Source organism: Eutrigla gurnardus (genome assembly GCF_963514095.1).
Source record: "Eutrigla gurnardus genome assembly, chromosome: 18".
Taxonomy (NCBI): Eukaryota; Metazoa; Chordata; class Actinopteri; order Perciformes; family Triglidae; genus Eutrigla; species Eutrigla gurnardus.
In genome coordinates this window covers 2,185,918-2,206,437 of record NC_139929.1, presented here as the reverse complement: position 1 = coordinate 2,206,437, position 20,520 = coordinate 2,185,918, and the positions used below count along the sequence as shown (strand labels likewise).

The 20,520-nt window shown below is 44.3% G+C and overlaps 3 protein-coding genes across 4 annotated transcripts in view; 1 reads left to right on the top strand and 2 right to left on the bottom strand.

Annotated features, from left to right (window-relative positions):
• slc51a (solute carrier family 51 member A) overlaps positions 1-4,655 on the bottom strand; it is a 6,413-nt gene extending 1,758 nt beyond the window's left edge. The window contains exons 1-5 of the mRNA XM_084034300.1: positions 4,412-4,655; positions 2,036-2,187; positions 1,874-1,947; positions 1,383-1,541; positions 110-221 (exon numbers count right to left, since the gene is read on the bottom strand). Of these exons, the coding sequence (XP_083890426.1) occupies positions 110-221; positions 1,383-1,541; positions 1,874-1,947; positions 2,036-2,187; positions 4,412-4,490 (576 nt within the window). The 5' untranslated portion in view covers positions 4,491-4,655. The remainder of the gene's footprint in view (positions 1-109; positions 222-1,382; positions 1,542-1,873; positions 1,948-2,035; positions 2,188-4,411) is intronic.
• Positions 4,656-11,943: 7,288 nt separating this feature from the next.
• Positions 11,944-18,436, bottom strand: zdhhc20b (zDHHC palmitoyltransferase 20b). 2 transcript variants are annotated; one of them, XM_084034196.1, is made up of 14 exons: positions 18,298-18,436; positions 16,877-16,903; positions 16,645-16,739; positions 16,430-16,550; positions 16,260-16,329; positions 16,134-16,166; positions 15,611-15,731; positions 14,710-14,745; positions 14,385-14,517; positions 14,168-14,294; positions 13,852-13,944; positions 13,213-13,325; positions 13,077-13,124; positions 11,944-12,963 (listed from the first exon to the last, which is right to left on the bottom strand). In XM_084034196.1, exons 1-13 carry the CDS (start codon positions 18,413-18,415, stop codon positions 13,081-13,083), a joined length of 1,131 nt encoding a protein of 376 aa, XP_083890322.1. In that variant the 5' UTR covers positions 18,416-18,436; the 3' UTR covers positions 11,944-12,963; positions 13,077-13,080. The 2 variants fall into 2 exon arrangements, with proteins under 2 accessions (XP_083890322.1, XP_083890323.1); XM_084034197.1 differs by lacking the exon at positions 14,710-14,745.
• A 779-nt stretch (positions 18,437-19,215) lies between these two features.
• LOC311028580 (arylamine N-acetyltransferase, pineal gland isozyme NAT-10-like) lies at positions 19,216-20,223 on the top strand. Its single transcript, XM_084033239.1, has one exon. The coding sequence runs from the start codon at positions 19,363-19,365 to the stop codon at positions 20,209-20,211; it is 849 nt and encodes a 282-aa protein (XP_083889365.1). The 5' UTR covers positions 19,216-19,362; the 3' UTR covers positions 20,212-20,223.
• The last annotated feature ends 297 nt before the right edge of the window (positions 20,224-20,520 follow it).

Below are 20,520 nucleotides of genomic sequence, written 5' to 3'. Positions count from 1 at the left end.
TCGGGGGAATCTGTGACTCATCATTAAACAGCAAAAACAAAACAAAAAGAAGGCACAAACAGTGATTAGGACTAGAACAGCGTCCAGCGGTTTCATGTGAGTCACTCACGTCGGCCACGTCAAACGTCTTGTTGGTCCACAGGACAATGGAGAGGATGGTGAAGACTATTTTCAGGACGGCAAACTGGAAGGAGCCGAGTTTGAGCAGGAAGAGAGAGCGCCTGGAGACGGGAGCAGAGGAAGAGCATTTCAGATCGCTGGCCATCGATGATAATGAGTGTTGTTTCTTTTTAAAAGAACTCCATTGTGGCGTTTAAATCATCGAAAACCCGTCCTGGATAATTAGTACAGGATGTTCTGAACAATCCCTGCCCTTGGTCCTGATCTTATAGTTAAATGTGCAAACAACAGCATTTACAAACAACAGCATTTACAGTTCCCTTGTGACCAGTGACTTCTACAAAGTCACATTCAAGCACTTTCCAAGCACTTCAAGGTGCATTTCCATGCTTTTCCAGCCCCTTCCAGCTGTGGTAAACTCCATATTTGTACCAATCCAATGGTCAGTATTCAGTCTACTTATTCTGTCACTTGTTCATCACATTAAATGAGATGTTATTGTCCTCTAAACAACCAACATGATGTTTGGAGACAGCTTTTTACAGAAGGACCACAAATGAAAGGAAAACTAATTCCACTAACAGATCCACAGAAATATAATCACCAACTATTTTCATCATCTGTTCATCATCAAAAGTCATTTTTCATAAAGAAATGTCAGAAAATGCTGTTTTCAGTCCCTCAGATATGGAGATCTTCTTTTCTCTGTTCTATCATAGATGTCATCACATCTCAAGACCTTTAGTCTAAATCCAAGCACTTCTCAAACCTTGAAAACACCACACTAAGACTCAAGTGTTTTCAAGTGTTGGGAAACTTCAGATCACCCTCAGCTTAGACATGCTGGAACAAATAGTGTCCGCCTGCTGACGTGTGATGGATTCATCTCTGTGGTCAAATGCAGTCTGGTGTGGACTCAGTCAGAAGGTGGGGGGGGGGGGGGTGAATGACCAGGAGCGTGTTCAACCTGCCGTCTGAGGCTAAAAACTGAATGTTCAGTTTCGTTTCACAATCTTACCCAAAAAGAAAAAAAGCACCGCGTTGAACCCTCGAGCAGCAACACATGTTCTCACTATTATAGAAGCTGCTTCAATGGATGTTTCAAATTACCAGCTCGGTTACAATTACAGGGATCCTATTTCTCTGGTTTCAACCCGGTGCAGTATTCTCCGTTAAAGTACTTTTGTGTACTTGTGTCTATCAATATGTATATATATATATATATATATGTATATATATATATGTGATATATAGGTGTTTACCGGGTGATGGCCACATGCGGCAGGCAGAGGCAGCAGCAGCAGCACGGCCCGGTGCTGATCTTGAGTTTGTGTCGCCCGGCTCGCTTCAGGAAGGCCTGGTCCCCGCCCACCTCCTCCAGCATCAGGATCAGGAACTTGAAGACCACGACGGCGAAGTAGCTGAGGAGAGAAGCAGAGGAAGGTGAGGCAGACAGGCAGAGGAGGGTGAGACAGACAGGCAGAGGAGGGTGAGGCAGACAGGCAGAGGAAGGTGAGGCAGACAGGCAGAGGAGGGTGAGACAGACAGGCAGAGGAGGGTGAGGCAGACAGGCAGAGGAGGGTGAGACAGACAGGCAGAGGAGGGTGAGGCAGACAGGCAGAGGAGGGTGAGGCAGACAGGCAGAGGAGGGTGAGACAGACAGGCAGAGGAGGGTGAGGCAGACAGGCAGAGGAAGGTGAGGCAGACAGGCAGAGGAGGGTGAGACAGACAGGCAGAGGAGGGTGAGACCCACCAGGCGGAGGTCATGTCGGTGAACATGGTGGCTTTGGGGATCCACATCCCCAGACAGGACATGGTGCCGATCACCTGAAAGAGAGGGGGGAGGATGTGATGAGACGTTTGTTTGTTTGTTTGTTGTTTGTTTGTTTGTTGTCGTCGTCGTCTCTCCTCTCACCGGCGCCGCCCCGTTCACCCAGACGATCACGCTCTTCTTGTTGGCGGGAACCTTCTTGTAGATGTAGACGCACTCCTCGAGGAAGACGAGCATGGAGACGGCGGCCATGAAGGTGAGCACCGAGTAGAGGACGATGCCGAAGATGTCCAGCTCTGAGAGGGAGACAGGTCGTTTGTACAGGCTTTTATTTTGGTAATAATCAGAGTTCAGGATGATGTCATCGCCGTTATGTTGGCGACGGCGTGCTGCAGGCTGTTTCTGTACAATAATCCAAATATGTTGTCAGTATGTATGAAAATCTTTTTTTTTTTTTCTGAGGCTGAGCAAAGTGAAAACACGTGGAAACTCGAATGCAGAGCGTTGCCATGGCAACGCAGCAAAATAAGGACATATGAGCCGAGGATTCATCCCGGTCAACAAACGGACAAACAAAGTGGAGGGAAAAAGTTGGCGGTTGGATGACGGGAAACAAACGTTATGATCCTGAAAACATGAAAGTGATAAACGATGCATGCGGGTGGTTTCATCACCACAAAGAAACATAATCAATAAATAGATCACAATGTCATTTACGGGACGACAGATGTTTCAGATAAACAGGAGGAAGGCTGGTAGAGAGAGGGGGGAGGGGGGGGGGAGAGAGAGGGGGAGGGGGGGGAGAGAGAAGCGGGTTTAATTGTTTCCATATTTCTTCATATTTCTGCATCGTTTATTCCCAGACATCTAAAGTCATTAACGATGTAATCGCTTCACAAACAAACACATTTCTCTGTTTGATGATTTGTGTCCGTACAGGTGGTCTATCTCTCTCTCCCTCCCTCTCTCTCCCTGGTCTGGTTGGAAACATCTGAAGAAGTCACACATGTGTTCACCTTTAAACAGGCTGAAGGCTTTTCTCTCTTCGCTGATAAAAACGAGTCCAGATGGTCCGAGAGCCTTTAAAAGGTTCCACCATGAGAACCGTCTGCCTTTCAAGAACCGATAACAATAGATCTCCCCATGAACACAGAAACATCTCACTGGGATCTGTGGGAAGAATCTCTCTGAGTGGATCACACAAACGTCTTGAACCTTCATTTAGTCTTAATAACGGAGATTCCTTCCAAAGAACGCTTTTAAAAAGGGTCTTAAAAATAAGAAAAGCCAAATATTACAAAATGTTAAAGCTGCAACTTCATAAAAAGAAATAAATATAACATAAATATGTCTTTTAAAGGTTATTAAGGAGGAATATCAGAATACATTACTGTTGTTTTTCATGTCTTATGATTTATTAATCTAATTAACTAACTAAAGAATAATATTAAGCTCTGTTTAAGTGGATTTATACATAAATCAGTGATGTAATGGTACAAATAGCTTCTTATCTTCATCCTTCAACATAGAAAATGATTGTTTTTCTTCGAAAGAACGCATTTTAAAAATAACAAAAGAAAAGAATAAGCCAAAAAAGTCTTTAAAGGCTCTTAAGGAGGAAAATCTTAACTGTTGTTTTTCTTGTCTTATTATTTATTAATCTAATTAACTAACTAAAGATTAATATTAAGCTCTGTTTAAGTGGCTTTTCTCTCCGCGCTGCTGAACCTCCGAGGAGTGAAAAGTGAAAATGGATAATCCCACATGAGTCGGGAGTGTTAGTAATAATGAACAACAACATCGCCGCCCCGCTGGAGAACCGGAGAACCGGGTTCTGCCTGAACAAGCAGTCGACCTGTCTGGACTCATGTTTGCTGCTGCTGCATGCTGGGAGAAGAACCCCACGGAGCCCAGCAGAGACCTGGATCCGGTTCTGTTGTCCTTATGGAGAACCTGCTTCTCCTCTTTCTGAGACAGAGGTTTCTCAAAGTGGGGTCCCCGGACCCCTGGGGGTCTGCGACATTACCCTGGGGGTCCACAAAGATAATTTGCTATAAATGTTAAAATTGTGCAACTTTTGCCTCATCCAGATACAGGAGCGTCTCTCTCCGTGTTTTTCATTTACATTTCATAAAAGCACTTCAGGGTCAAGACCAGAATCATATGGGATCTGGGATCTGGGATCCCCCCCTCAGAGCTTCAGGTGCTGGTCTGCTTCCTGTTGCCAGGGTCAGATTTCTTTTTTTTCTTATCCTCATGTCTGGAATAAATACAATATTTAATAATCTCTTCTGAAAACATTCTTTTCAAGAAATCCAGGGGAACATTTAATCCCATGCTGATGGATTTCCATGGACCCCCTTTATGAAAGATCTGGAGGACTTGCTTTCACCTAGACTCTGATTGTTCCAGCACGTTGCATTGCCTTAAACAAAGTTGCCCATCATCAATCTACCCGGATGGATTCCTGCGGATGAGGGCTCTGATCCGGTCTTGCAGGACCCTGAAAAGTCTACTCACTGACGATGATGTCGATGGCGTACGGAGGAGGCTGCGAGCAGCTCGGGTGGACGGTTCGGTTGGATGCGTCGGGCTCCATGGCGGTTGCTGCTGTTGCTGTCGGCGGCACAGATTGTCACAAAGTGCAACTTCCCGAGTTTGTCTCGTGCATCCGCGGACGCTCGGCGCGTAAAGTAGACCCGGAGCCGCGGAGGGTCCGAGAGAGAGTGAGAGAAGGAGGGAGAGTTTCCACGGAGGAGATCTCTGCCTCCTGGGCACCAAAAAAAAAAAAACACACACTTGTTGCATGTCGCTGCTGGACCCGCCTCCTCCTCCTCCTCCTCCTCCTCGTCCTCCGCCCCGCCGTCACAGGACGGCCGCAACACAAACCACCACATCCTGCTGCCTTCCGTCGAAACGTGAGCAATGCTGCCTTAAAAAAACAGATTTTGATTATTTTTACCTGATTTCACTTTGATTTTAACTTTTTCAACGTGTTTGATACGATATTACAAAATATTAGATTTCAACTTTTTTTTATTGTATCAATCTGTCAGATGAGCAGTGTAATTCTGTCACTCATGTTATTTATTTTTTAAAGGGTAATTAATAGGATTTGCTACCTGACATCACATTGATTTTAATGTTTGCAACATTTTGATACACTATTACGATTGGAAAAAAAAAAAAAAATCAATCTCTAAGATTAAAAATGTAACTGTTTCTCTCATATGTTATTTTTTTAAATCTTTTTTTGTTGCCTTGTTTGGTTTATGAGGTTTTACCTGGAAGAGTTGGTTATGGAAGTAACTCTTGATCCCCAACCCTAACCCCACCCTCAACCCTAACTCTAACCATATATTGGGGGGGGGGGGGGGGGGGGGGGGGTCCCGACCCATGCTTCTTCTACATTCTTCATCACTGAGGAAGCTTACAGTAAATGTGTAGAAACCCGTTGGGTTGTGAGGGGGGTGGGGGGTCTCAGGGGGGTTCAGCTGATTCACTCTTTAGATGGGGGATTCCACATGTTCTGGGAATCCTGCTACAGGTTACTGGAAATCAAAACTCCAGTTTAACAGGAGGAGGGATGGAGGAGGGGAGGGGTAACAATGGCAAGTGTGTGTGTGTGTGTGTGTGTGTGTGAGGGGGGTGCTTCTTAGGACCGGATAGGCACTCACATCACATGCCCCCCCCCCCTTCGTTGCCAAGGCAACACATGCATGGGGTGTCGTCATGTGAGGCATTTGCTGCAAATCTTGTTGCACCCTTGACTCCATTCGGATCATTTTCCACAACAGAGAGAGAGAGAGAGAGAGAGAGAGAGAGAGAGAGAGAGAGAGAGAGAGAGAGAGAGAGGCCTGCAGGGAGGTCCAGGTTTTAGTTTTACTTGAGAACATTACTTTAAGTTTTTACCGTTGATCACATCTTGCCTGTCCGATCAGGCAAAGTTGGCTTCAGACGGGCAGAATAAATAACTTAATGGTACGATGAAATCTCTTCATCCCGGCGTGTGCAGACACATTTCCAGGAGCACGAAAAATCACGGGGGGTTTAAAAGCACCGGAGTCACATGACCCCACACATTACATTCGTTGGTCTATGACTCTCACTTATTCAGTCAAGTCTGAGCAACTTTGACATCCTGCTGGCACACCTTGGCTTACGCATTTTCTGACTCCAGGTGCTTTCACAACTCAGCACAAAAAAAGGGGTTTTGTCCCGACTGGCCTGGAGTTTATGAAGGTGATAGACAAAACAACCAAAACAGGTATCCGAGAATCTACGGAGGAATCATCAGCCATGATGTAGCAGAGGAGAAGAAGAAGAAGGAGAAGGAGAAGAAGAAGAAGAAGAAGAAGAAGAAGAAGAAGAAGAAGAAGAAGAAGGAGAAGGAGAAGAAGAAGAAGAAGAAGAAGAAGAAGAAGAAGAAGAAGAAGAAGACATTTCCTGGGAAGATGATCACATCTGACTCAGAGGATGATTAACAGAACAACTCATTATGATCCAACGTGAGCAGCTGTGAGTCAGATTCATAGAAAAGTTCACCCCTGAACACATCGGCCCGTTGAAGGTTCTGATGCTCTGATGATGTTAGGATCCTAAATCCCTGTTTAATGGCGGATTAGCCCTTTAATGGATGAACCATCCAAAGGTCCCGATCTGCTTCGGCCTTGCCGGCGGTACGACTTTGTTTGGTTTTTCCACAACTCACTGTTTACTCTCCCTCAAAAATGTGACACCGAGGTCGTTACCTTGGGAGCTTATAGCACGCACACACACACACACACACACACACACACACACACACACACGCACACGCACACGCACACACACACACTAGAAACAGCGTTGCCAGATTGGAGCTGCTTTTCCACCAACTTGGGCTACTTTTGATCAAATTGGGCTCTGAAAAATAACATTTCTCTCCAGACTTTGACAACATAATAATATAATATTCACTGTTTTATTGACTTGTTTAATTTTTTTAATATTTGAGTGATACGAGTTGTGTTCAACAATCATTAGAGATAATGGAGGGCCTGCTTTACTTGATTCATTTGTGTATTTCGTTGGCACTTTTGAGGGTTTCCTGCCTTTTTATCTGATATATCTGAGGTTATTTGACGCTTTGTATACTTCCCATGCGTTTTCTATTGCACAAGGCTCTTGGACAGGTTTCTGCCAAGCGGATTTGTATTTGCATGTTTTTTAAATTAAATATTGTGTGTGCTTCTTCTTCCACTTGGCTTTGACATTACAGTAACATATGCCGAGTCGTGCTGTTCTGACCTTGGCCCGCGAGCTGCACAGATCTGCAGAACAGATGTGATGCACCGGGAGTCCGTTCTCTCCCCCTGTACGTACGTTACGCTTTAACAAGCAGCCGAGTCGGGAGTCTCTGTGGAGGAAAGGAAACGTGACGAGGACACGAGGAAGAGCTGAGCAGCAGAGGACAAGGACCTGGCTGTCACACAGATAGCAGGGGTCGATCTGGGACTGAACCAGACTGCCTTCAAATACTACAGGATATCATATATATATGTATATATATTCATATATATATATATATATATATATGTATATATATTCATATATATATATATATATATATATATATATATATATGTTAAAATAATTTTCCCGTAAACGAATAAATTCACCCAAGGAGGAGATCGGAGACAAAAGTAAAGTCGAAGTCTGACTTTAATCTTGGCCAAGAGGAGCAGTTACAGTGCAACAACGTGTGAGGATGCTACAGAGAAAGTGCTCAAATCAATGTTGTGACTTGAGTCTTTTAAAGGCACAGGAGATAACGCGTCATTGAGAACATGTAATACAAGACATCATGTGCACAGGGCCCCTGATAACGGTTAGCTGTTCTACAGGATGGCTTTAGGCCCTGTTTAGGTCATCAGTGGAAATACTAAAGTCATTAACAGTTCAGCGCATATGTACCAAAGTCATGGACAGTTCAATATATGCTTTAAGGCATGAGGCCTCCTAAGACATGGGACCTCAGAGGTCACCGTGGATGCTAAAGAGACCCCTAAAGCTCTAACATAAACAGAAAACACTAAAATCTTGTGGTTATACAAAATTCTTATAACAGTATATACACTCAACAAAAATATAAACGCAACACTTTTGTTTTTGCTCCCATTTTTCATGAGATGGACTTAAAGATCTAAAATTCATTCCAGATACACAATATTACCATTTCTCTCAAACATTGTTCACAAATCTGTCTAAATGTGTGATAGTGAGCACTTCTGCTTTGCTGAGATAATCCATCCCACCTCACAGGTGTGCCACATCAAGATGCTGATCTGACATCATGATTAGTGCACAGGTGTACCTTATACTGCCCACAATAAAAGGCCACCCTGAAATGTGCATTTTTTGCTTTATTGGGGGTCTGGGGACTCAGAACCAGTCAGTATCTGGTGTGACCACCATTTGCCTCATGCAGTGCAACACATCTTCTTCGCATAGAGTTTATCAGATTGTCAATTGTGGCCTGTGGAATGTTGGTCCACTCCTCTTCAATGGCTGTGCGAAGTTGCTGGATATTAGTGGGAACTGGTACACGCTGTCGTATACGCCGGTCATGCACATCCCAAACATGCTCAATGGGTGACATGTCCGGTGAGTATGCTGGCCATGCAAGAACTGGGACATTTTCAGCTTCCAAGAATTGTGTACAGATCCTTGCAACATGGGGCCGTGCATTATCTTGCTGAAACATGAGGTGATGTTCATGGATGTATGGCACAACAATGGGCCTCAGGATCTCATCACGGTATCTCTGTGCATTCAAAATGCCATCAATAAAATGCACCTGTGTTCTTCGTCCATAACGGATGCCTGCCCATACCATAACCCCACCACCACCATGGGCCACTCGATCCACAACATTGACATCAGCAAAGCGCTCACCCACACGACGCCACACACGCTGTCTGCCATCTGCCCTGAACAATGTAAACCGAGATTCATCCGTGAAGAGAACACCTCTCCAACGTGCCAGACGCCATCGAATGTGAGCATTTGCCCACTCAAGTCTGTTACGGCGACGAGCTGGAGTCAGGTCAAGACCCCGATGAGGACGACGAGCATGCAGTTGAGCTTCCCTGAGACGGTTTCTGACAGTTTGTGCAGAAATTGTTTGGTTATGCAAACCAATTGTTTCAGCAGCTGTCTGAGTGGCTGGTCTCAGACGATCTTGGAGGTGAACCTGCTGGATGTGGAGGTCCTGGGCTGGTGTGGTTACACATGGTCTGCGGTTGTGAGGCCGGTTGGATGTACTGCCATATTCTCTGAAACGCCTTTGGAGACGGCTTATGGTGGAGAAATGAACATTCAATGCACGAGCAACAGATCTGGTTGACATTTCTGCTGTCAGCATGCCAATTGCACGCTCCCTCAATGCTTGTGGCATCTGTGGCATTTTGCTGTGAGACAAAACTGCACATTTCAGAGTGGCCTTTTATTGTGGGCAGTATTAGGTACACCTGTGCACTAATCATGATGTCAGATCAGCATCTTGATGTGGCACACCTGTGAGGTGGGATGGATTATCTCAGCAAAGCAGAAGTGCTCACTATCACACATTTAGACAGATTTGTGAACAATGTTTGAGAGAAATGGTAATATTGTGTATCTGGAATGAATTTTAGATCTTTAAGTCCATCTCATGAAAAATGGGAGCAAAAACAAAAGTGTTGCGTTTATATTTTTGTTGAGTGTATATATATATATATATATATATATATATATATACTGTGTATATATACTCACCCCAATGTGTGTCCTCCTTCAAGCCAGGGTCCTCGAGGTCTGAGGGTCCTTCAGGATCTAAGTGGTTCCAAGGAGATCCCTCTTCTGGAATAATGTGGCTAATTCCTGGAATCTGCTGGAGACACTTTGCTCCGATTATACATGTATTGGCAAGAACCTCACGATACGATACGTATCATGATATCATAATATTGGGATATAAATAAAGATGAAAACACAAGTACCCGTATATGTACATCAGATGATATCAGAGGACAAATTGAGTCAAAACTATTTCATTCAAAACAGCCTCTCCATTTGATTAATTCCCATGAAATTCACTGGAATAAATATTGAAGATAAAATGAAAAAGCATAAAGTACTGCATTCACAACACGTCTAAACGTGAATCTTTTTTTTTTTTTAAATCGATCTTTGGAGTTGAAAAATCGATATTGTATTTGGCGGTAAAGTATCACGATATATTGCCGTATCGATATTTTAACACAACCCTAATATAATATATGAACGATATCTTGAATCAGTCAAACTGAGGAGAGCAGAATTAGACAGGAGGTTTAAAAAAACATTTATTGTTATTTTCACGTTACTTGTGTCGAGGCATGTACTTCATTCACAAAATAGGAACAGTAAAATTAATCAGACAAGAAAAATATATATGTAGTCTTTTTCTTACATTATCAATATATATATATATATGTACACACATAGTAAAATAGGACATTGTAACAAAAAAGAAAGCATAAAAGTGTAGCAGTAAATAAGCAAGTTATGAGAGGCAAACATCTGCAGTGTGAACAGATGTGAAATGTTTATTCTTAAAAAAAAATCAGATCCTTCTTCGTTTTCACAGCAGTTTTTTTATGGCTTTGTTTATAAACTTGAGACAAACCAGAGTAAAGCTAATTTTAAAACATGACGCATCCAAGCAGTTAATTGGAAAAAGCCGCCCGAACGTTGGATTGTTGTTGTAAAACACGCTTACATCATTCAGGCGCCATGCTCGTCAGCGTTATGTGGAACACGTAGAAATCACACAGAAGCATTTCTCTTGCAGGATGACAAGTTTACAAAAGAAACACTCACTTAAAGCATTACAAAACACACACACACACACACAGACACACACACACACACACACACACTTCAGTCTCAGAGAATACAGGCAAGACGACAGGTCCAATGGTCCAGGATCAGTGGCTGAACGTGATGATGCACATACATATATATTTTTCTTTTTTCTTCAAGTGTGATGTTTAAAAAAAAAATCCAAAATATGATTATAACATAACTGGCTTGAATCATGACATTTTAAAATCTGCTAAATTGACATCGAACCCCCTTCAAATACACTTTGGGCTCAAAAAATGTGACTGTTAAGTTCATTTTTTTAACGCTCCACTGTCCCGTCGGTACATTCAGCACGACAAACACAAACGCACCGTACGACACCACGACTCCACAACGACAGCAACGTCTGTAAACTCGTACGCCTAAGTCTGAGTCAGTCGTGTGATCAGACATGACGATGCAATGACGGACATCAGGAGGTCGCTGGGTGTTTCCCCTCCGATGGAGGAAAAGGTTGCATAAAAACAAACAAAAATAACAAAAAGTTCTCAGTAAATAAATCCTGAAGTTTGGTTGCACTGAAAATCGTCCGTTGTCTGATATTTACACGTGCGGTCGTGAAATCTTTTACAGAGTTCACCGCCACATCCCAGACGTTAGGTCAAGGTCACGACCTTAGCCGTAGCCGTGACGCCTCCATATTCACGAGGGGCGGGGGGAGTAAAGTAATGCATAATCATTTCAATCCCAAAGAAAAAAAAGGAGCTGCACCTTCAAATTAAGACTGAACAGTGAATCGAGCCCCCCTGAGCCACACATAAGAGGAGCTGTGTCGCCACCTGTTGGACAGCGCTGGTATTGCAAGGACATCAGGACTCCCACTGCTTTACAGGCAGGCTGAGAATTTTGGTTGTGATGACGTTGTGGCCCGGTAGATGGTTATTGTAAAGCTAGGATGCTGTAAACACTTCAGGTTCAGAGGTCAGAGCTCCTGACAGGTTCAGCCCTTATTTGGCAACGAGCGGCAGCGGCGGCGTTTAAAAAGGCTGAAGCGCTGAGCTGTAGAAAAAACCTCACACACACACACCTGCGGGCTTAGAATCACTGATCGGCATCATGACATACTGTACTTACAAGTGACGGACGCTGCACATTCCCACGGGTTTGAATGCACCTCCATGGTCATTTTTATACAGCAGCATGTTTTAACACAAGTTGGCCACAAAAAACACATTAAGCTTTTTTTTTTTTTTTTTTTAAAGTTGCTGTTCTTAAAAAAACAAAACAAAAAAAAAGACAAAGACTGCCACTTCAACACACATTCACGCAAACGATACGCCATAAAAAGTCACATGATCAGCCAGCATCCGAGAAAATAATAATAATAAAGCAGCACGTTGTTTGATGGACATTGATAATCTACAAAGTGCAAAATGTGCAACCTTGTGCTCTGATATCCAAAAACACAGCTACAGTCTCGCCTCCGTGTGCACCGGGGTTTCAGTCCGGTGAAACCGGGCCGGCAGAGCGCTCTAAACATAGTCCAGGGTTTTGTGTTGGGGGAAACATCCATCTCCAAAAAAAAAAAAAAAAAAAAAAATAGCAAGAACACAGATGATCTTCCAACATGATCAGTAAAAAAATAAAAAAGCAAAAACAAAACGATCCATCTCCTACTTTTTCCAGAAATGAGAGAGAGAAATGGCTCCAGCTCGCCCACTCACTCTTCACTGCAGCTTTTGTGCCGAGAAAACGAGTCTCGGTGCAGCCGGGAAGCTTTTTGGCAACAAAAAAAGTTTCCCATTAAACACTCAAAAAAAGTAGCTCATATTCCTTCTGCCCATAATTCAAATATTCTCATCATCCAATACATGCTCCACTTGGGGGGGAGGGGAAGGAAACAACACATGGGGGATCATGTATACGGTTGGATGTATGAGTGCTAGTGTGTGTGTGTGTGTGTGTGTGCGTGTGTGAGTGTGTGTGTGTGAGTGTGAGTGTGTGTGACATTGATAACACGTGTGTGAGAACGCCGGCGTCATAGATGCATTGCTGTGCTGCGATGGGAGACATAAATGCGATTTCCATAGTTACTCTGTAGGGGGGGGAGGGGGTGCGCGCTGGGAGACCGTTGCCATGGTGACGAGCTTAAACGGTCGCGTTGTTGCTTAAGGCATCGTATTAAGATGACTGAAGAGTTTCTCCTGTGGCAGAGGAAGAAGAAGCAGAAACGTGATCGGGGTTGCCGTTGACGACACATTAATTCACATCAGTTACATCACTTCCTCCTCCTTTTTTTTTTTTTTTTTAGATTTACCTGGTTAGGACTCGCTCTCCATGGAGATTGTAATGGTTTCACTTTCAGCTGTAAAGCCAAACAGAAAGAGGCGTTCAGACACCAGATTTATGTCACTTCCTGTCTGTGGAACGTCATCACGGCGGGGAGAGCTCACCTGATTTGAGGGCGTCGTTCGCCTGATGGTCGGCCATGTTGTTGGCGTGCTGGTCGTTGCTCAGGAGGCGATTCTGCGTCTCGCTGACGGGGCTCACGGGGACTTCAGCATCGCTGGAAACGAGACAACGCAGGGTTCCTACACCTTTTTCCAAAGTCAAGCACTTTTCCAGCATTTCAAGGTGCATTTCCATGCTTTTCCAGCCCCTTCCAGCTGTGGTAAACTCCATATTTGTATCAATCCAATGGTCAGTATTCAGTCTACTTATTATGTCACTTGTTCATCACATTAAATGAGATGTTATTGTCCTCTAAACAACCAACATGATGTTTGGAGACAGCTTTTTACAGAAGGACCACAAATGAAAGGAAAACTAATTCCACTAACAGATCCACAGAAATATAATCACCAACTATTTTCATCATCTGTTCATCATCAAAAGTCATTTTTCATAAAGAAATGTCAGAAAATGCTGTTTTCAGTCCCTCAAATATGGAGATCTTCTTTTCTCTGTTCTATCATAGATGTCATCACATACAACACACATTTCAAGACCTTTATTCTACATCCAAGCACTTTTCAAAGCTTTGAAAACACCACACTAAAAATCAAGTGTTCAAGGATTTCCAGGTTGTTCACCTTTTGCTGGGGTCCGCCTGCAGCGTCACCACGGCCTGCTCCACGTCGGCGGCGTTGACCAGCCGTGTGGGGAACGTCAGCCCGTCTCCCTGACTGCGTGGACAAGAGACAAACTCAAGATACAGTACAGGTCTGCCTGCAGGGCAACAACCTGCAGCTGGACTACATTACCTTCACAACAAAGGTAACCTGATATATTAAAGTGGGATATGCACCGTTTTCAACTCTTCAATTTGCATGAAAACCATTATCATTAACAAATTATATAAAAACGTGAATCTAGCATAAGCTCTCCAACATCTGGACGTTGGTCTACCTGGTGAAGATGGGCAGCAGCCAGTACTTCTTCTGGTCTCCGAACACCTGAGCGATATTCTTACGGAAACCCAGAGAGAAGCCGTTCTTATCGGAGCCCGTCCTGAAGACCGGCGCCCTGAACGCCTCTGCAGAGACAAACACAGGTCATTAACGCAACCAGCAGGTGTGTTTTAACTGGTTGTGTGAGTGTGTGTGTGTGTGTGTGTGTGTGTTACCTATCGTGGACCGGTTCTTCCCTACAAGCCACAGGTGGTAGCTGAAGAGGGACAGAATGCTGATGCAGAACATTGCCGCCACAAAAAATAGAAACAAGACATGGAATTTGGCGTGAGTGTCTTCCAGCTTATTCTAGAGGGGGGGAGAGAGAGAAGGAGGCATCAGTCACATATTCACATGGAGGTTTCTTTTTTTTTTTTTATGGAAAAAAGAAAGAAAAGACAAGAGAAAGTAAAGATGGGTTCACACACACACACACACGACAAAAAACCATGGCAACGACGGAGAAGGCACCACCACGCTGATGGAGGACAGCCGGGTTACCTTTGGGCAGTTCTCTGCCGATTTCCTCCGGCAAAGCTTTAGTACAAACAGAAAGGAGAATGTTAGCAACACCAGGAGAGAACAGGTGGGGGGGGGGGGGCACTTAGTATATCAGCAGGCAAACAAGAGGGGGAGGAAGAGAGAGAGAGTGGCTGAATATACAAAAGAGAGGACAAAAGGGATGGAAGAGGAAGAGATGAGAGAAAAAACCCAGGGAAGAAGAAAAAACATGTTCTGATGGTGAACAATGACCCAGTGTGTAGGATAACAAGAGGGGGGGGGGGGGGTATACCCATGCACAACCAACTCAGAGGATGCTAAACCCAGACCATGCAACGGACCTGCATCCTCCAACACACTCAGTATGCCTCTGCACATTATTCAGGCCTCCTCCACCTTCTCCAAAGTCAAATTCAAGCACTTTTCCAGCATTTCCAGGTGCATTTCCATGCTTTTCCAGCACCTTCCAGCTGTGGTAAACTCCATCTTTGTACCAATCCAATGGTCAGTATTCAGTCTACTTATTATGTCACTTGTTCATCACATTAAATGAGATGTTATTGTCCTCTAAACAACCAACATGATGTTTGGAGACAGCTTTTTACAGAAGGACCACAAATGAAAGGAAAACTAATTCCACTAACAGATCCACAGAAATATAATCACCAACTATTTTCATCATCTGTTCATCATCAAAAGGCATTTTTCATAAAGAAATGTCAGGAAATGCTGTTTTCAGTCCCTCAAATATGGAGATCTTCTTTTCTCTGTTCTATCATAGATGTCATCACATACAACACACATTTCAAGACCTTTAGTCTAAATCCAAGCACTTTTCACACCACCGCTGAAGTGTTTTCAAGGATTTCCAGCACCGCTACCAACCCTGAGTACTACTCACTGTCCAGAACTTGATGAAATACTGCAGCACGGTGGCGGCGATGAACAGGCAGTACACCAGCGAGTACGCCAGGAACAAGATGAAGAACTTGTAGTTGGAGAAGCCCACGCAGTTGTTCACCCTGGAGACGCACAACAACACGGGAAAGGTCAGATTTGACGCCACGCCCACCGATTAGAAATCTTATCAACGTGCAAAAAGGGCGGAGGCTTCGACGGCTTTCTTTTGTGCAAAACCAGACTATAAAAACTCTGCGGCCCTCTTCTTGTGTTTGCTCAACCAAGGCACGAGAACAAGATCCACATCAATAATTAAGTCTTTTCAGAGCGGCTGCAGGATGAGATATTACTGCAACTATTAGGTCTCCGGAGCACGTAGGAAAGAAATAAAAAAACAGCCGAGTGAGCATCACTTTAGTGAGCTGTTGGCTCAGCTTTTATAGAGTACGAGCTATCGGAGCCATCTGCTCACACACATTAGTCCGTATGAAGCATCTGAAAGGAGTAAAAACCTCTTTACGTACCAGGGACAATGGTGATCCATCTTCAGCACACACCTGCATGACATCACACGGACAGGGACGATTTTAGGAAAACAGGAAAAGCTTGATGTTAAAAAGAGATAAAGACAAGAAGTTTTTTTTCCTCACATGTCGCAGGCGGAGCAGTGATGACAGCGGTCCGGCTTGATGACTTGACAGCGGTCACAATAGCGGATTGCTGCGTGAACACAACAGGATGCTGTTAAAGAGGACGGACAGATCCCCCTCACATGACCATGTTATGACAGACAGACAGACAGACAGGCAGGCAGACAGACCTCCAGCTCCTGTGCGGGTGTACAGAGGCAGACTGGTGGCGGCTCTCCACAGGATCTCCTGCTGGGACTCGGGCCTCTCCTCCTTCTCATAACGCTCCTTCTCAACTTTGGGGAGGCAGAACTGGAGACGGGGAACAGAAACCCAGCAGAGTTTAATGTCAACACACATGCAGACCAGAGTGGGGGGCTTGTTTCTGGAGGACGGGGTCGGGTACCTCTTTGGAGGGGTTGGCAGGCTGGCTGAAGATGGTCTTCCAGTAAGACCACACGAACATGACGAAGGAGACATGGAAGCAGATCAGGTAGACGACTGGAAGGGGAAGCAATGAGCGAAAACATCAGAACCAACTGTTCCTCAGCAATCTGAGCTAATTATCCAAATAAACAGAAAAACTGGCTTCGATATGTAAACATGCATTAAATCACATTCAAGGTTCAGACACTTACCCTGCTCTCCTATACTGAGAATGGTGACTGGAAGAGAAAATAACATGTTAGATACGAAAACAATTGACATTGATTATCCCCATGATATTATTATCCCCACTAATCATCAAAATATGCTTAAAAGTGCTTAAAGATGTCACTAAAACATCCTGGAATCAGTTTACATTTTAAACTCTTTGTGTGAAAAACAATCAAATAATCTCAATTAAGATGATCATGAATCAGAAGGTCTCCCTGCACAAATAAAGGATAAATATACCTATTTTTTTTCACAGCACAATTACATACAATAAACCTTGACACCACATGGTGATTCCTGTAAAATCCAGATGTGAAAAACAAAAAGCTATAGATGACATCACCAGTCAGGAGGTTACCACTCCCGGGTCACATGTCAAATTTCCTGACATTCACTGACCATAAAGCTGAATTTCCATGACCTATACTAAAGGGTAAAAAACAGGCAGCCTTTGTGTTGAGCAGACAAAAAAAACAACAAATTGTGAGCTTTGTGTAAAAAAACTTTACACGCCCTGATGCAACAAACGAGCACAATATTTGCTCTTAAATGGGGTTTTTTTGGGGGGGGGGGGGAAAGGGGGAAATTGAATGTGAAATCTACGCCTGTCTTAGTGGTATAATGGTGGGCTTCTTGATCATGGAGGACCTGGAGGGACCACATCTGGAAGGCATCATGGACCCCTCAAAGCCTTCACAGTGGTTTACTCTGTCTTACTGTTTAAACACTAGTCACTTGTATTGCACTTTGTACTTGAATAACTACTAAATCTACTACTATTTACATGAAATATATATATTTTAATTAAAATAAAATATCATTTTTAAAAATGCAACTAAAATTTAAACATGCTCCGAACAAAATTCCCTGATATATTATTGAAAAAATCGGTCCCTGCCTGGAAAATACTTTTTTTTTTCTGAACATCCCCTGATATTCCGGAAATGGACCCTCAATCAAAGCATGTCAAATTGATTCCCTCCCATCTTCATAGAAACACTCATGTCGACGCTACCGAATTACCGCTAATAAGGGGGAAAGGAGAATTTGGTCAGAAATACCGTTTAGTTCGCTTTTTTTTTCTTCTTCCTTCTCCATCCAGCTCGACGGACAATAACAATTAACACCGCGGCGAAAGTTTCTCTCCCCACCCGGAACACGTTTCTCGGTTAAACCGAGCCCCACCGGAGCGATGTCAGCCCGCGGATAATTAGCTGTATCTAGATGTTTTTTGCGGGGCTCGCCGGCACCATTGTTGAGCCGCGGTCCGTTCACTTCCTGCTGGCCGGCAGCGGCAGCGGCAGCGGCGGCGGCGGCTGTACCGAGGCGGACCGCGCACAATGAAAACACCCGCCGCTGTGAGGGGAGGGGGGCGACGGACGCCGGCAGCGCGGCTACTTACACAGACAGAGCTCCACCACATACGCGTAGTAAGACCAGCAGACGACCAGGGCGATGAAAATCACAGGTATCCACGCTAGACCCCGTTGACAGCATCTCAGGACGTGCGTGGGCGCCATCTTTCTCCCTCCTCTACTGTGTGTTGGAAAAGGGAGTGTCGCTGTGTGACGTCACTGGTCTGAAAACGTTTTTTTTAAAGGGAGGGGGGTGGGATAAGAATAACGTGATGCTTTTTTTATGCTTTTTTAATTTAATGATTTATAATGATTAAACTATTTGATATGATTTGACTACATGAAAATATAGTTTGATTTTTAGAAAGCAGAATTCGGAGAAAATAGTTATTTTTTCATGCATTTATAAATACAAAAAGTATGTAAAATTGTTTTTTTAATTTGTAAAATGCTTTGTTTTTTTATTTGTAAAATTAAAAAAGGCCTACACGTGTATGAATATATATATATGTACCTTATTTTTTTGTATTTATTTCTGTTTAATAATCACTCTGTTGTTTATGTCTGTCATTTGAATTCTCTTGAATGTGGTACAAGCCTTGTCTGTGCAATAAAATAATTGAATTACTCTTTATACCAAATGAGCCTCTGAAACACATGTAGATACTATATAACAAAATAAGGATTATATACAGCCAGTGTATATGTTTTATACTTCTAATTAAATATACAGATATGTTAAGCCTTACTATGACGGTCCTTTTACTTTATATATTTCTCTTTATAGAAATTGTGCCTTGTTTAACACCATGGACTTTGCATGACATTTATTTTAAAAAGTATCAATAGTTTTGGCAAATGACCTGGAACAAACGCATTTATAATAAATACAAATATATATAAAGTATGTGCTTTCTTCTATATACATCGCAACTGTTATTATCATAACACCTAATACTTGGGGGTTGTTTCCACATATATTTTATTACTTTATGGGCTGACTTCAGGGCGGTGCAACATACTTTGGACCTGCCCTCACGACAACCTGAAATGCCCCAGGAAGCAACAACAGGGACCGGAGCCATTTCCCCGAACCAACGGCTTCCGTTGAGATGCACACCGACACCTATCTGTCCCGCATCGGGTTCCGCGGCTCGGCCGAGCCCAGCCTGGAGGTGCTGCGGTCGCTCCACCTCGGTCACGTGATGACGGTGCCGTTCGAGAACCTGACGGTTCACAGCGGCGGCCGAGTCCGGCTCCAGCTCCCCCTGCTGTACGACAAGATAGTGACCCGGCGCCGAGGCGGGTTCTGCACCGAGAACAACGGCCTGTTCTCCTGGCTGCTGTCCGAGCTGGGCTTCCGGGTCACCCTGCTGTCGGGTCAGGTGAGGAGTCCCATCACGGGTTACTACGGGCGGCCCTTTGACCACTTGGTCCTCATGGTGAGCCTGGACGGGCAGCGCTGGCTGTGCGACGTCGGGGTCGGCGCCATGGGCTTCAGTGCCCCCCTTTCCCTGGAGACCAGGACCCCCCAGGAGCAGGGCCACCGGGTGTACCGCATCAGAGAGCAGGCGGGGATGCATTTCCTGGAGTGGCAGCTGGAAGACAACCGAGGGCCGGACGGAGACTGGACGGAGATCTACAAGTTCACCCTGGAGCCTCGTCGCCTGCAGGACTTTGCCGAGATGTGCCGGTACCACCAGAGCTCGCCCTGCTCCGTCTTCTTCTGCAAGTCCATCTGCACCGTCCTCAAACCGGGCGGGAGGCTCACCTACGTGGGCCGCAGACTAACCAGCACCACCTTCCCATCCAAAGAGACGGGGGGAGTGTTGGAAACCAAGACCAGGGAGCTCCAAGATGAGGAGATAGCCGGGATCCTGGAGGATCAGTTTGGAATCGTGCTAGATTCTCCACTCGTGCCAAAGGACGAGGCAATCGAACCACCGGCAGTCGTGTACTGACCCGGCAACACAAGCAACAAATAAAAAAAATAGATAAATTGTAAGTTTGATTTAATAAATTATACATACACTTTTAAGATGTACAATGGTCATTGCATTAATCCATATCTTTTTTTTTTCTTTTTCTTTTTTTTAAAGACAAAGTCTGCGTTCAAAGTATTTACACATGTACAATTATCAGACAGCACTTTACAAAGCAAGGCATTAAACGACAATACGGATGTTGAGCTTCAAAAATCGAACCGCTAACCCCTCGCTCTCCTGCCTACTGCGTTTGTGGGGGGATGGGGGGGGGGGATTACTCAGCTC